Genomic DNA, 16,988 nt, shown 5'->3' with positions numbered 1-16,988 from the left:
GTGGTCCCGCCCGGCCCTACACGGCCTGGCCCGGCCCAGATGCGCGGCACACACAGCCAGAGCTGCAGGGCGGGCCTTCCCAAACAGAGCTGCTGGAATTACAGTCTTTTGTTGAGCGCCTCACGTAATGGAAAAGTCTCCCATTACTACCACTTGAAAAGGAGCCCACGCCCGCCGGGAGGACTGCGAGAGCGCAGCAGGTCCACAGGCCGGTGCTCTCCCAGTGGAGCGGGCCTGGAGAGGTTGAGGGCGCGCACCTGGGCGACGCTGTCAGGGCGGGGGCGCAGACCACGTGGCACCACTGGAAAAGTGAAACAAAGTCAGTGGAGCGGGCCACCGCGAAGGGTGGCGTGCGCTCAGGCCGGCTGGAGAATCTTCCCGAAAGACATGCTGCCCTGGGGGAGGTTAAACCAGAGATGTTCTGAGATAACACTGGCCCCACAACAGTAAATCCATGCAAGCAAGATTTATGGGAGTGCTGAGTTGCAAGGCACTGTGGGAGAAAGGTATACAGGTAAACACCACCAGGATCCCTGACCCGGAGGACTTTCTGATCCTGTGGGGAGATAAGAGCACAGAAATTACCCTCAGTTCCTACTTTGATTTAAATGGAACCTCTAAGCTTTGGATTCTCCTATATTTTAAAACTCCTCCCCAGCTGCTTCTCCCATCCATCTGAAACAAAATTTGAAAATAACATGATCAAAATATCCTTGGGAAATAAATTACTCTAGTCCTGTCCCTCCTTCTTTCCTCACTCGCTAAAGCTGGCAGAAAACAAATTACAAATCTGGCGCTTCCAACTTGGAGCCCTGCAGCAGTACTCACTGAAGAAGGTAATTTCATTCCTGAAGGATTTCCAATCTCCAATGAAGATATGGGTTTCCAGCTCCAGGTTCCTTTTAGTTTGGAGGCACTGGTAATTCAAAGGGCCTGCAATCTGTCTAACTCCAGAGTTGAGCTCAAGGTCTAAGTAGCTAACTGCTCAACTTTGAACAACCCCTATTACTTCTTCTAATAACAGGGTTTTTAATACATTCACGGGGTCAATCTCTGGCTTTTAGGACAGGCCCAACCAGGACAGTTAGTTTTTCTTCATCCAAGATGAGTAACTCATTCTAAAACCTTAACCTCTGGCAAATGCACAATGCTGACAGGACACAAGGCAGGGAAGTGGAAAACCTGGTCTTAAAAGAAGCATTTGACTAGGATTCTTTCTTTTTTTCTTTCTTCTAGAGATACGATCTTGCTGTGTAGCCCAGGCTGGCCACAAACTTGCTGTTATTCTCCTGCCTCGGCCTCCCAAGTGCTGGTATCATAGAATGGGCCACGACATCTGGCTTTCAAGACCTAAATTTCTAATCCTGGCCAAACTTCATCATCCCATGACCTCAAAAGAAACTCTGGATTCTTTCTAAACGTCAACTGTCAGAATGAGTAATAATTAATGTCTATCTGTACAGTATGTGAAAATGTTCTAAAATTTTTCAAAATCTTTGAAAGTAGGAGTCTATTTTTCCAACATGCATCTCCTCGTGTACCCCCCCAAGCAGATCAAGACTACAAAGAAATAAAATAGGAAACTGTCTCACTTAAATTTTTTTTTTTTTTTTTTTTGATTGGGAAAAAATCCGGGTAAAGAAATAAAATAGGAAACTGTCTCACTTAAATTTTTTTTTTTTTTTTTTTTGACTGGGAATCAAACTCAGGGCCTTGCCCTTGTGAGGCAGGTGTGGTGCGCTGCCACTGAACTAAATCCCTGGCCCACTGAAGATCCATTTTAACAGACCCTGCTCCACTATCACATATACTGGTGAAATGATCAGTCTCTTACATGTTCAGCTACAGCACAGAAAATGAGATTACAAAGTGCTTTACCAATTTATAACATTTTAATTTTAATCTTTAAGCCACTTAGTGAATGGAGTATGAGTCACCACTCAGTATCTCCCTTTCAGCCTCCTCTGGTATGGGGAAATGTATGAAATAAGATTTCTGATTAGCCAGATTACAGACAGTGTGAGGGTAGAGGGTGAGACTTAAAATAGTTTCACAAATGAGGCAGGGTGAATGCATTCAAGTATGAGAAAAAAAGTTATAAGGCTGAGGAAAGGTTTGAAAACCCCATAGGGACGGGAGGTAAGAAATGGGAATTCATTTAGTATGATGAGGCCAGGGAAGAATGGGACACAACCCTAACGTGACCACCTTCAACTGAGCAGTAAGGAGGTGATGAAGGAAGGCCAGAGGCACTCATTCTTTTTTCTTCAGTGTTTACCGGGTTGTACTTATAGCATTTAGCACAATCCTGCTGGCTTGAACCATCAGTGGTACACACACCACTGTCCCATCAGTTGGCTTGTACCACCCCCCATGGAACTGTCCTGAGCCAGCCCATGAGACAGTCATGCATGTATCACCAGTAGGCCACAGCCATCCAGCAGAGAGACACATGAATTAAATTCCCATTGTGAACATGTTAATATGTTCAAGGCGCACTGAGTATTTTGGAGGAGTCAAAGATGACTGGGAGTGTTGTTAGCCAGCAGTGATGGGAGAAATTACATGTAAACAGTCAAAAATGAAAAGAATATGATAAAATTTCAGAAGACAAAGAGGTCATCACATGTGCCTATAAAGGCAGGCAGGAAGAACTTTAGGAGAGACTGGCATTTTGGGCTGGTCTCCAAACACAGGTAGACAGTCAATGGGCTGGTCAGAGAGAAAACCTTCCTCGCCTAACTACCTGAGGAAGAGGATCAGCAAGTGTTTCAGAGTTTGGCTGAAGAATAAAGAACTGCTGGGCTGGGAGAGAAGAAACAAGAAGCAGGTTGGAATAAGCACGACTGTGAACGGGTGGAGACTTTTGATCTAGAGGAGTCTAGGGTCTGGACTGGGCTCTAGGGAAGATTAATCTAGTAGGAAAAAAGTAAATCTGAAGGCAGCAAGGTCATTTGGGTGGTTACCACACTTGTTAACTGGTCAAAGGATCAGTCAGGGTGTAGTGCAACAGGAATGAAAAGGAATGGGCTGTGAATGTAAGATTTCATCCATAGAATTCTGGTAACCCACTATATGTGGGAAGTTCAAAGGGTAGACTCAAAAAAAAAGATGGCTTTCCAGCTGGCTGGGGGAATAGGGAGGAAAAGGAAAGGATTCAACATTTCATTCTAGGCAGGCCGAATCTGAGTCACCTGCAACACCACAAGGAGATATATCCAGAGCAGTTACAGATGAGGAACTAGAGCTCAAAGATCATGTACACAGAGGAGGGTATTGAGAGAATAATGGGGTTAAATCTAGGAAGAGAATACCAATAACAAGAGGCTGAGCAGAGACCTGGAAAAGACCTAGGTTTAGGAGGAAAAGAAAACAAGTAGAGACCCCACTGGAGTGACAGAACAGAAACCCAATAGGGAAGAGAGATAACTCAAATAAAGTGGGTAGCTGGTATCACATGCCGCAAAAAAAGATGAGAAAGTAAGTCAGAGAAAAAGCCAGTATGCAGACTGGGAAGTCAAATGATTAATAAAAACAAAAGCCAGGGGGCTGGGGATTTAGCTCAGTGGTTCTGATGCCTGCCTCACAAGTGCAAGGTCCTGAGTTCGATCCCCAGTCCCCCCTTCCCAAAAAGCCAGGTTATGAGAAACTAGAGAATAAGGAAAAACAGGGAGAAGAGGTGATGAATAGTGTTGAATGGAGTTACAAGACAAGGGGGAAAGTTTGGGGGACACTGCCCAATGGAGCAGGCCCTCTACGCACAAATTTCAATCCTGAGTTGGTACAGGGAGGAAAAGGCCCACAAGAAGGTGTAGGAGGGGCAGTCAGCCTTTGCCAAGAGGTAGAGGCACATTTTGCATAAGAGGCAGGGAAAAGGATAAGTGTGTGTGAGGAAGAAAAGAGGAGCTAATTATTTTTATTTTTCTTTGACTCAATCTTTTTATTTATTGGTACATTTTAGATATACATAATAATATTCATCATAGGGATTTATACCTGTACATGATATATCTTACTTTTTTCCCCATTCCCCTTACCTCCCTGTAACTCCTCGTCCCTCATTTACAGAAACTTTTTTTCTATTTTTTTCCTTTTCCTTTCCTTCCTCCCCTCTTCCCCTGTTCTCATTTGAACATTTTTGTCCCATTTCCCAATACCTATTATACATTTTGGTCCCTATTTCCACTTTCAGTTTCTTACACCAGAGAAAGATGAGGTATTTAAACGTGTATGTCTGATTCATTTCACTTAAGAGTACATCCACTTAGCTAGAAATGTCAAGTTAAGTGACCTCAGAAGAAGAAACTATACAGAAATATGGTACCTGAATGCAAACATTAAGGAGAGGAAGGGACAGTTTTTGGAATGCTTAATAATTTATGCAGAAAAGATCCTGCTAACTTCTTCAACTTAATCTAAGAAATTTCTCTCCCCCCCCCCCCCCCCCCAGGCAGGCAGGCCAACTCTAGTAACTAATTGTGCCTTGCTTCAAACTGCATCAAGATTTCAGGGTGTAAAAGACAGCCACAACTGACTAGCATAGTAGCTAGAGGAGCAAAGGAACATAAGCTCTATGTATTTTCCATACTTGTGATGCCAGAAAGGTAGAACTAGGCCCCTGTGGCACTCTGTACAGAACAAAATACAAGTACTTTAGGGTGGCAGAAGGACCCAAGTCCAGTGTCAAGTACTTAGGCTTTCCCTAACTTCTAAGTGCTACCAAGGAGACATATTCTTAAGCATGTGTTTCTAATTGTCCCTGGGATGCACAATCTTGGTCTATAAATTAAATAAGTGGGAGCCAGCCACAGTGGTAACCAACTATATGTGGGAAGCCCCTGTAATTCCAGTACTTTGGGAACATGAGGCAGGAGGATACAAGTTTGGGCCCAGCCTGGGCAACTTAAAGACTTAGCAAGATCCTATCTTAAAAAAAAATTAAGGTGATGGGCTCAATCCTCAGTGTTGATAAACAAGCTGGAATCTATTAATCATAACAATTCCTTCTGGTCCTAAATGCATTTATTAGTGATGGGGGTGCCCCCTGCTTGGGTCCCAGTCTTAATCAGAGTCCCAGTATCATCAATCTGCAAATGAACTGAATGGCCATAAAAACCGTGACATCATCACATAGGCTTTCCTATACATTTTCTCCAGTGACTAACCCTATGAGAGAGTCTCCATTTTGCAAACAAGACAACTGAGGGTCAGGAAGAGCTAAGCCAGTGCTTTCCTTACCTAGATCTGCCCAGATGGCGAGAAGCACAGTCAGAAGGCAGACCCCAGGTTGACCAAGTCAAGTGCTCCCTCCACTTCTCCTACATCTCTCATAAGCTTAGAGTATATCTACTTTGACTAAGTAAGGATAGCTAAGCTTTTACAAAAACTATGAAACTAAGTGCTATCAAGATAAATCTACCTAAAATATACCAATAAGTGTTGTGCTATTAAGAAAAAAACAAGGGCTGGGGATTTAGCCCAGTGGTTCCAGCGCCTGCCTCACAAGCACATGGACCTGAGTTCGATCCCCAGTACCAAAAAAGGAAAAGAAAAAAACTAAAACCCAAGTAAGCCTCCACATAAGCCTATACATCATTTAGGGTTAGGCACATTCTCTGCTAGTTTAGTTCTTTTTTTTGAGCCAGGAATTGAATTCAGGACCTTGTACTTGCCAGCGGGGCACAGCGCCACTGAGCTAAATCTCCAGCCCTTCTCTGCTAGTTTATATAAAACTTTCTACTTTGAGGGTTCTGCTGTTGGGAATGGGATTTGTTTATCTTGCTTGGTTTTGTTCTTCTCATACATGGTGGACCTACATACTAAGATTCTGTGGGGATTTAGTATCTGGGATGTGAGAGGGAACATTAAGGGGGTGAGAATATGCCTCTGTTTTAAGAGCCTTTATGTAGTCTTGGGGGAGAGGGAGAGATGAATACTTTTCCTGTACTACAGCAAGATTGAAAGGATAAATTTTGGAGTTAGGCTGAACATACAAACATTGGCAAGAATGAAAATGTTCAGGAGAAGATGGCCAAAATGCAAATATATGATAGAATTTGTATACAATGAAATCCAGAACTTGAAAGACCAACCCAAAGCTGGAAAAGAAGCAGTGGAAACAGAGAGGGACATAAAAAAAAGAAAACCCAGGGTTTCACCTATAAACTGTTTTGCTAAATTCTCTACAGCTTCCACTGCAGTTTCCAGATCTGCTTTTTATTCTTTAGCACTGTCAAATCACTTGACAGTCAGATGACCACAGCCAATTTCTAATGAATGTTTCCTGATAGGAAACAAAAAATAGTAATACTAAAATAATCCTCTTCCTTTAGCATGGCTGGATAAAGAAGTAGATTCCAAATCATACCACAGTACTTATATGCCACAGGAATTAGTTTATATTGTCTTTCTCTCTCATCTTACTTCTCTTTCTTGTCTTACCTCTCTGCTCTTCCACTCGCTTCTCTACCACTCTCTTCTCCCTCATGCCCACCTCTTCCACTCCTAAATCTTCAACCGTGATTGTAGTTCTTCTCTTTCCATTGTATAATAATGCTTGAAAAGCCACTTGCTCTATCTAGCTGCATCTTCCTCTGTCCTCAGAGTCTGCCTCAGTACATATCTGTATCTTCTGTTAACAGCACATCTCATCTTCAATGGCCATTTCCCCACTCACTAGAAAATTCAACTAACCAACCAAGCATACCACCATGCAATACAGAAAACAGAATTACAGCCTCCTTCCCTTCCTGTTATGGCTTGTATCTAGATGTCACCCCAAAGCTGCAAGAACTCACAGGTGGGGCTTTTAGGAGGTGACTGGATCATGAGGGAATAGTATTCATCAATGGATTAGTCCACTGATGAGTTATATAGCTAAATGTGATGTTGGGAAGTGAAGCATGGTCAGAGAAAGGTGCATCTCCCTTCTCTTCCCTTGATCTCACTCCCCTTCGTGACCACCATGCCAGGGTAAGTCTTCTCTGCCAAGCCCCTCTGCCATGTCACCCTGCCTTGAAGCCAGCTAAGTGTGGACTAAAACCTCTACAAGCTGAGCCAAAATAAACCTTTTCTTCTTTACAGTGTGGGTGTCAGGTATTGTGCCTCAGCAATGAGGGAGTAAATAAGACACCGCCAAAAGAACAATTCTTAAAAGTCTCATTTGTGTAACACATTTGACACTGCCTGCCACTCTTCAGAAGATCTCCCTACCCCTCCAATGGCACCTGACACTCAAGGCCTACAGCATAGGAACTGGAAGCAGTAAGCAGCACTTCCTCACCCTTCTTAAGTCACTTCTCAAAAACTAGGGGAGAGAACACCCTCTACTTAACTCTTAGAATACCACCCATATGAGCTTGTCACGTGAGCTTTTAAAACAGGATATGGAAATGCACAGTTAGGGGAGGAAATGTGGTTAAAGGCAGACTTGGGACTTAAGAAGCTCTTTCTGACACTTTGTAATTTATTCAATGTGTCTGCAAAATTGGCACTGTAAGACCAACCTCATAGAGTTGGTCTATAAATCAAATGAGATAAATATCCATAAAGATCCCAGCACAATCCTAAAAGCCATGATTATTAATCTTTAAACTTCTCAGAGGGATTTTCAAAAATAGCTTCTATCCCACCTTTGGCCATCTCTTACTTCACCACAGAGTCCACTGGCTGGATAATTTTGCAAAGTTCATGTGGAAACACTGACCTCAGGTGAGGGCCCATCAGCTTTCTGGACAAGGATATTTCTAAGTGGCAAGACTATCCCTTCATTTGACAAGTACTCACCACCCATCTCATTCCCTTCTCTGTAACTCACCCCATTACATACAGGAAAAAGCATATTCAAAATGCTATTTCATAGATAGAGAGCTGTAGTGCCTCAGAGATAGCACAGATACAAAGGTGCACTGTGAAACAAGTTATAAAAGGCTCATATTTTAGAAAGGCCAATGTTTCTTTGAGGTGGGCATATGAGATCTGCTACTCCAGGTCTTAGGGGGAAAAAAGATAAAAGGGAAAATTAAAGGTATTTTTCTCTCCACAGCAAATACTAGCTCCATTCCTTGGAGGATATGGATGGTTCTTTCCCTCTACATTACTCCCTATATACACATATGCATAATCATCTAGCTACAGAGTCTAATGCCAGGACAAACTTATTTCCATTCATATCCTTTTCCTGTTTCTTGTCAAACTGGTCATATTAGAACTGAATATAAAGCACCTGATGTCACTGCTAAGAAAAATAGTAAGCTGTACTCATAACAAGCACTCAACCAAGGTCCTTGGAAAGGAATGCAGTTAATTGAATCTTCTGCCCTACCTTAACCTTGCTTTTGAATCCTATCAAGTCAATTATCTGGCCAGGCAAAGCTTCCCTATATGGGCAAAAGAATACCCCAGTCCAGAGGCCCCACCTTCAACAAACAGGTGTTGCTATGCCTATGAATGTAACACCAGCCAGAGCCAGGACTGGGCTCCTCTACTTCAGGTAGAGTGGTTTAAAGGAAAGGAACTTCTGAAGAATGCAAGTGGGGCTAAGGCCTTCTCTTGCCTGTGATTTTTGGTTGTGCTTAAAACTTACAACATGGGGGAGGGGGTAGTGGTACACAAAGGTGCTCAAAATCATGGGGCTAGAGTTTTAAAAGAATCTGGATTGAGGCACAGAGAAAGCACAATTGCCTGGAAGGAGGAAATACAAAGCTATTCTTTGTGAAAATAAGCTTTTGGACCATGCCCTCAGAAATGCACACCCAAGTTTATCTTTTCCAGGAGCTGTAATGAGAAAAGGTGCAAAGAGCAAACGGAGCAGGCACCTGGAGAGGTAAGGAGAAAGTAAAGGAGTGGGGGATGCGGACCTCACCACAACACAGGCCCCACTGCCTAATCTTACAGAAAGCCTACCCAGTGTGTTTTCACCCCTTTCCACAAGCATAGGTCACAGAGTTACAGGGAGAATAAATGTAACTCCCAAACCTACTATGTCCAATATGCTAAATTTGTGTTCCCCAAAATCGAAGAATGAATTCTGAGGAATGACAGGACTTAAGAGTAGGAAATTTCATTGAGAGATAGCTCCTGAGAGAGAGAGAGAGACAGGAGGGGACCCAGAAAGTGAGCTGCCACAGATTCTACTTAACAAGGGAGATTTTATACAGCAAAATCAAGGGGTGGGTACAAGGTGGAACAAAACTATTATCAACCAATAGGAGGTATGGGTACAGTTGCCTAGGTAATACTGATCCAATGGGGGGCTGAGGATGTAGCTCAGGGGTGCCATGATTGCCTGGTGAATGCAAGATCCTGAGTTCGATTCCTGGTACTGAAAAAATAAATACTAATCTAGTGGGCAAGCACTTCACGTAGCAAGTATACATGGATGACATCATTAACATTGATAAGATAATCCATAGTTTTAGTCTTATCTTTGTTTTAGTCTTAGTGCATGGGAAAAGATGACCCACCTTAAAGAGATGATTTATAGGTCTCAAAAGGGTGGTACTCAAGCTTTTGTTTATCCCTCAGAGGTATGTAGGCAGTTGGATATGCCTCCAGCCACAGTTCAGACGCACTCTCATCTGCACAGACTCTTGAAGGCCTAACCCTGTCTGACTGCCTACAGTATTTCTACCTAACTTTGCTGTTTATATATGTGAGAGGCACCCAGAGGTTGTAAAAAGTGCTTTGTTTTCTGTAGGCACTTGCAGCCTCGTTGAGTAAATGGGAAACATGGAAAGGTATACACAGAGATGTATTTGGCATGTAACTAATGACAGGTCAGTGACAATAATAATGCTAAATGGTACAAGAAGTGCCTTTTAAATGGACCAACAGGGGCTGGGAATTTAGCTCAGTGGTACTGTGCCGGACTCAAAAGTGCAAGGTACTGAGTTCAATCCCCAGTATCACCAAAAAAAAAAAAAAAAAATTAAATGGACCAACAACTAAATTTCTCTACTTGGCTGTGAAACATCACAGAAGAGTGGGATTTCTTCTACAATGTTCTCCATTCCTTTATCATCAAACCTGTGCAATTCTAATGTTGCATCCCACCACATCTCTGCCAGCACATCATGCTAAGATGGCAGTGTGGATTATTGTATTTATTAATTGGGAGTTAGAGTTATTATTGCTCTTTGAAAAACAGACCAAGTTGCAGGAATACAGAACAAAATGTGCAGCCCTGGCATGTGAACATGTGAAATACTTTCAGGGTGCAGTCAGTTCTTCCTCCTGAGCATCAGCTGATCTTTCAATGAGATAAGCACAGCCTCCATCCCACAGGACTTTGCTAGGCAGCCACTGACCGAGCACAGGTCTTGGATAATTCATGGAGGGCCCAGTCACTCAGGAGAAGGAACGCCAAGGCCAGCCAGCTGCTTATTAAGTGGTAGCCAAGCTCCAGGGTAACTGTAAAAGAAATACTATCAGCTACCTCTGAGACTGTCTTTGTAGAAATATCATGACTTTCTTTACAGAAATACTATACAATTCTTCCTCTTTTTTTTCCCTCTCCACTTTAAGTCAGATAATTTGGATCAAAGTGCTAATAAGTCTAATTCTAAGGAGGATGGGTCCCCAAGTCCATAAATGGGGTAGGAAAAAAATGATGTTCTCTAACAAGTACTGGATCAGGAGGGCATGCCCCAATGCTCAGGATGCTGGGGTGACATAGGTCAAGCACCAAATACTGTGCCTGGCCCAAAACAGATGTTCAATAAATTTCAGTCCTCATCCCCTCCTTCTACTCTCCTACTGCTTCAGCCAAAGAAAATACCACACCACCTGTCTTGGACTTTCCATGCTTCTACTCTTCATGGTCCCTGTCCTCTCAGTCCACAGTCTGTCCATCCTTCTAGCCCAGTCCCAAATCTCTCCTTCTACAGGAATGAGTCCCAGTAAGATGGATCTTTCTCAGAAACCTTACACCAGTACTGTCAGGCTCCTTCATCTGGCACCTATTTTATACTGTCTTACCAGTATTGCTTATCTCTTCTTGTACACCAGGTCTTGTCTACTTAATTAAAATAATGGAAATGCACCAGTTAGAGACTCAAGGGAAGTAAAATGCAGACTCCACCCTCAGCTTTTGACAGTGACTAGCTGTGTGACCATGAGAGGTCCCTTGGCTTACCAGATGACCTCCCCCCAAAACCAAGGGGTCCAAAAGAGAAAATCCCTCCTCAAGTCCTCTTGATATAATGCTCTTGGAAATACATCCTAGGCTATTTTAAGGCAGATGCAAGTCTTCTATAGCCTTTGCACCATATCACCTAGCCTAGTAATAAAGAAGCAGTTGTTCAAAAAGATGTAACCATATCACAAACCTGAACGAACACCAAGGAAAGCAAAGGCTCTGTGGAAGAGATGGCTGGTTACGGTTTAGAGCTAAAATGCCCCCAAAGTCTCATGTTCAGGGGTGAGGCTTTCAGGTGACTGGATCATGGAGGTACTATATTCATCAGTGGGAGTGGGGCCTGGTGGGAAGAGGCTCCTCCCCGCTTGCTCTGCTTCCTGAATGCCATGATGAGAGCAGTGTCCCGCTGCTAGGACCTTCCATCATTCTGCTCATGCCTTGCAGCTAGCCAACTATGGACTAACCCCAATGAATGTGAGGCAAAATAAACCTCTCCTCCTTTAAATTGCAGGTGTTGGGTATTTTGTCCTAGGATGGAAATCTCACTGATAGCCCCTAGTGTATTATCTTTCGGGTTTAGGAAATAACAGCTAGAATGCTGAACAATTATCAGAAGTTCCTTTTTAAACTGGATGTGATGATTCATACCTGTAATCTCAGCACTTGGGAGGCTGAGGCAGGAGGACTGCTATGAGCTTAAGGCCAGCATGAACCACAATATATAAGGCAACCTTTTCTCATGTAAGTAAGTAAGGAGATGTTCCTTTTCAAAATTTACCTAAACCAACCATCTCATTCATAGATAAGAAAATGAGGAATGGAAGGCCCAGAGATACAAAGGAAGCTACTGGTTAGAGATTAGATTAGATTACGAAGGAGACATTCTGAATTCCTGCTTTGTCTTTCAATTTCTATGGTAAACCTGAAGGTGTAGGGAGCCAAGAGCAAAGGAAATGGCATATACTCCTTAAACTCTGTCAGTGAATTAGGCCCAGGGCTGAAAATCCCAAAAAGCTCAGCCTAATAATCCGTTCTCCCACATATCACCCAACATCTAACATCTTGGTGGAGCCAAACAGGACTTGTGGTAATGGTAGATAACCCTATCTTTCTTCTTCTGATGCTCAATTTGTACCAGCTCAGAGGGAATCGGGAGTACTGGCAGCTTCAGTCATCCTCCTAGCCTAACAGAGCACTAAGCATAAGCACACAGGCCGCACCAAAAGACTGTTGTTCAAAGACCCTTTCTCTCAAGTTTTCTGCATTGATCATCTCTATTATTCTGTGTGGTTTATTTTCCAGATACAGTCTCATTTTGTTGCCCCAACTGAACTTGAACTTGCAGTCTTACCTACCGTCTTAGCCTCCCAAGTAGCTGGGATTATAGGTACATGCCACCATGTCCAACTTCCCTTTATTATTCTTATGATATCCTGAGGGAACAGCCTATTCAGAGGCATTTAAAAAAATCTGACAAATGAATTCATTCATTACAACCAGATTTGAATGACAGGTGAGGAGTGAAGTGAGAGAAGGGAGAGACTAAGGTCTTTCCTAATACCTGCCACCTAGGAACACCTATGATCACCTCTCTTACCTATTTTCATACTAAAGCAAGTATATACATCTACACATAATTTAGGTGTGCGAGCACAAAGACAAGAGTACTTGCGCGTAGACAGGTGTTAGACAAGTTGTGCTTACTCCAAAGGCTTTGTGCTGCCTCATCCTTTTAATTACCATCTACCCAGAAAAACACAATTTGAGACCACAGTGATGCCTTTTCTCCACTATACCTCATTTTTGTAACAGTATAAAAGCTCCAGGAAAGGACGTAGAGAACCTAAGATTCCTGGTAGGAATGTAAATGGTTCAGCCACTACAGAAACAGAATAAAGGTTCTTCAAAAAATTAAAAATATAGCCACCATATGATCCAGCAATTTTGCTTCTGAGTAATATGGATCTCAAAAAGATATCTTCACACCCTTGTTCATCATACCATTATTTCCAATAGCTAAGAGGGAGAAGAATCTCAATATCCACCAATGGATGGATAAAGAAATTGTGATATATACACACAGTAGAATATCATGCAGCCTGTAAAAAAGGAAATCCTGCCAGATGTGGTGGCACATATCTGTAATACCAGTACCTGGAAGGCTGAGATAGGAGGATCACTTCAAGTTTGAGGCTAGCCTGGATCACTAAGTGAGACCGCCCCCCATCTCAAAAAAAGAAATCCTATCATATGCTCCAGTATGGATGATTTTTTTTTTTTTTTTGAGACAGGGTCTTGCTATGTAGTTCAGGCTGGCTTCAAACTTACTATGTAGCTCAGGCAGGCCTTGAACTCACTATGATCCTCCTGCCTCAGCCTCCTGAGTGCTGAGATTATAGGCATGTTCCACCACATTCAGCTGGATGAAATTTTTGGACATTATGCTAAGTGAAACATGCATAATTTATCTTTTCCCCTTCAGAAAAAGACAGATATTCCATGATTTCCCAAATTTATGAAGTACCTGAAGAGGTTAAACTCATGGAAACAGAAAGTAAATGGAGACTGCCAAGAGCTATGGAGAAGGGAAAACAGGGAGTTATTATAGTATTTAGTGGCTACAGAGTTTTGGTTTTGCAAGATGAAAAAGTTGTAGGGATCTGTTGCACAATGTGCCTACAGCTAACACTTTTCAATGGTTAAGATAGTTACTTTTTAAAAATCACGATGAAAAATAATTTTTGGTTTTTTTTAAAGCTTCAGTATAGACTGAGGAGAAACACTCCACCAGGCAGGAGAAGAGACATCAGCTCCAAAGCCATATGTCTTGCATCTATGACTCTGGAGAACAAATGAAATACTCTCTAATGTTATCACCCAACACACTGATCCCTCTAAGTCCTCTCTCTTCCACCCTTAAGAAAAAAGAACTTTACTAGGAATCCTGCCAACTCGATTTTACAATAAAAGGCTTGCTGAAGTAGTTAACAACTGCAAATTTCCTCCAACCTCAAATTGTGTACAGTGCTACAGAAGAATCTCCAGTCATCACAGTCACCAGTAATGCCAGGACTTAGGATCTTTACAAGCCCAAGCTTCATTAAATTGTTCAAAGACTTTATTTTCTAGTCAGTATCTTTGAAATTAAGCCCCCAAAACAGAGGAAATCAACTAGTACTTTTGAGCAGTAACATCATCCTGAAGCTCAAGTATATAGATATTTATATAATTTAGGTATGTGTGCACACAGACAAGAGTGCTTGCACATGCACAGATCACCAGGACAGATATTAGTCAAGGTGTCCTCACTCTGAAGACTCTGACGCCCCATCATTAACTATCCTGAAATAGCAAGACCTCCTCACCCCACTAGAAAGCAGATACCCTGTCAATGTGGACATGTGTACATAGTTTGCTATTAAGGCTAATTTTAGGGTATTCAAGACTCATGAAGCAATGGACTAAGGTCCTTATCAATCAAAAAACTGCTCTTGTAGTTGGCCTATTAAAGATTATGGAAAGTGCCAAAACTCATCACTTAGGAAAGAGGTCTGTAATTTTATGTGATCATAGTCAAAGTTAAACTGCTCCTTGTTAATAACAATCTACAGGAGCCTGACTCACTAAACATAAAATATTGACCAAAAATTAACATTAGAATAGATCTTGAGTCAGAGTCACAGGGCAGTTATTATTTCCTGGAGAAAGACAAAGGTTGCTATCATCCCTACACCAACACATAGCCTGTACCTCACCATGTACACAGAGACCATCTTGAAAAGAGGCCAGAACTCACCTTGGTAATGAAACAATGTCAGCCTGCTACTGGCGTGAGACATATATCATATTGCCATATTTTCAGCATAGTATTTAGTATAAACAAATGTTTAATCTTTTAAAAATAGGTCATTTAGCCCCCCCACACTAGTCATCATGCTTCTTCTGTGCTTAACAGTCAGAAACAAAGAGAAAATTCTCTATAAAACACTGAATCTCACATCTCAGCCTTCCTGTTAAATACAGGTAATGTTTGGCTCTCTTGGGAAAGGTTTTAATAAGCTCAATTATCACTGATGTCACAAAGGAAATACTCAAGTTATCTCCAAGTCTTACTCCTAATTCTGTAATATAGAGCAAATGTAGGGAGAAATACAACACCACCACTACCCCGCTCCTTTAAAGGATATTTACAAACCTACAATATTAGCGAGAAGGTAGGCAATTTTTAAGAGGATTGGAAAAGGCAAGTCAAAGATAGGCATAGAAAAAACTATAGTAGTACTTAAGATCCTAATGATATAATTGACCATGTGAAATAGGAAGAAAAGGGCTAAAGGTATAGGGAAAATAGGAAGGGTAGGGGAAAGGTAATAAGGGAAAAGAAAAAATATAAGAAAATGAAAAAATGGAAATAAAGTGTTTGTAAATAGGGAAGGGAGGAGGGGGTGAAGGGAGGGCAGGGGTAAGGGGAAAAAATGAGAACCAAGACCTGTCATGTAAAGGTACAAGATCCCAATGATGAATGTAACTGTACTGTAGACCTAAAATGTACTAATAAATTCAATAAAAGAAAAAAAAAAAAAAAGACAGGCATAGAGGCTTTAAACTGCCACTCAGGAATCCATATGATTTATATGAGCACTAAAGTAGGCTGAGACAATTACCCTGATTCAGAAAATCTCAGCCTGAAATCAGTAAAATGGGGGATAATGCCTCTGTCTATTAATACTATTAATATTAATATAATTACTGCTATTACTACAGTAATAGTTTACAATTTTCTCCAAGATGAAAGTGGTATACAAATTTTATTATAAGTAATCCCTGTAGAAATCTAATAGTATTTTTTCTTTATTATCCTCTAAGACCAAACTATAGTCTCAACAAAGAGGAACAGAGCCCTAAAGCTAAATAAGCCCTACAAAGGCTAGCCTGCTTCCAGAAAGAGCCAGCTTGTTTGACTTGGATTTTTCTACTCTGACTATGTCTCTTTTTCTCCCATTTATTTGGGAGGAAGGGTTGGAGAAAATCAATTTTTCCTAAATTTAAAAATATTTTCATTGTCCTTTCCCTCAAATCACTCTCTAAATAAATTTAGGATTATTTTAATAATTTAGATATTTAACAATATCTAAATAAATTTAGGGTATTTTAATAATTTAGGAATATCTTAATAATTTAATAAATTTAAGAATATTTTAATATTTGCATTGAGTGAAAATCTAAAACAGGGAAGTACATTAAGACACAAATGTGAATCTCATATTAATGTTTTAATTGTTTTTTTTTTTTTTTTTTGGTGTTTTTGAGACAGGGCCTCACTATGTAGTTGAAACTGACCTGGAACTCACTATGTAGCTCAGGCCGGTCTTGAACTCACAGTGATCCTCCTGCCTCAGCCTCCCGAGTGCTCAGATTATAGGCATGTGCCATCACGCCCGGCTTTAATGTTTTAAGTTTAAAAATAGAAGTTTCTTTCAGTGCTTGTACTGCCTTCCAGAAGGACTGAGAGTCACAAATGCTTTCTAAACACCACAGCAAGCAAAGTCACAGGTCAACAGCATCTTGAGGCCATCAAATATGTGTCCTTTCAATGTTCCTGCTTTTCCATCTTGACTTCTAATTCTTCCACCTTGCATTAATACAAGCTATCTCAATGTAAGAGCCCTCCATGAAGGACAGAAAGGATCCCTCCCTTCAAGACTTATCTTTGAAGCCAGGAATAGTGGCGCATGCCTGTAATCCCAGCAGTTGGGAAGCTGAGGCAGGAGGATCACTGTGAGTTTGAGACCAGCCTGGGCTACATAGTGAGTTCCAGGTCAGTCTCAACTACATAGTGAGAACCTGTCTC

General features: G+C 41.6%; 1 protein-coding gene across 3 annotated transcripts in view; it reads right to left on the bottom strand.

Moving 5' to 3' along the window:
• Sptbn1 (spectrin beta, non-erythrocytic 1) overlaps positions 1–16,988 on the bottom strand; it is a 135,434-nt gene that overhangs the window by 106,819 nt on the left and 11,627 nt on the right. The window contains exon 1 of one of the 3 annotated variants that reach the window (XM_033764011.1): positions 829–973. The exons of 1 other annotated variant lie outside the window; for it this stretch is intronic. Coding sequence is in view for 1 of the 2 variants with exons in the window: in XM_010615838.1 (XP_010614140.1) it covers positions 829–846 (18 nt within the window). In the remaining variant the exon portion in view is untranslated. Of the gene's footprint in view, positions 1–828; positions 974–16,988 lie in introns of those variants that run through there. One more of the 3 variants, XM_010615838.1, reaches the window with a different exon arrangement.

This window comes from Fukomys damarensis, unplaced genomic scaffold (assembly GCF_012274545.1).
Source record: "Fukomys damarensis isolate Sample0158 unplaced genomic scaffold, DMR_v1.0_HiC HiC_scaffold_2, whole genome shotgun sequence".
In the NCBI taxonomy this organism is placed as follows: Eukaryota; Metazoa; Chordata; class Mammalia; order Rodentia; family Bathyergidae; genus Fukomys; species Fukomys damarensis.
Note: the sequence above shows the minus strand (reverse complement) of the source record. Positions and strands in the feature narration are given on the sequence as shown.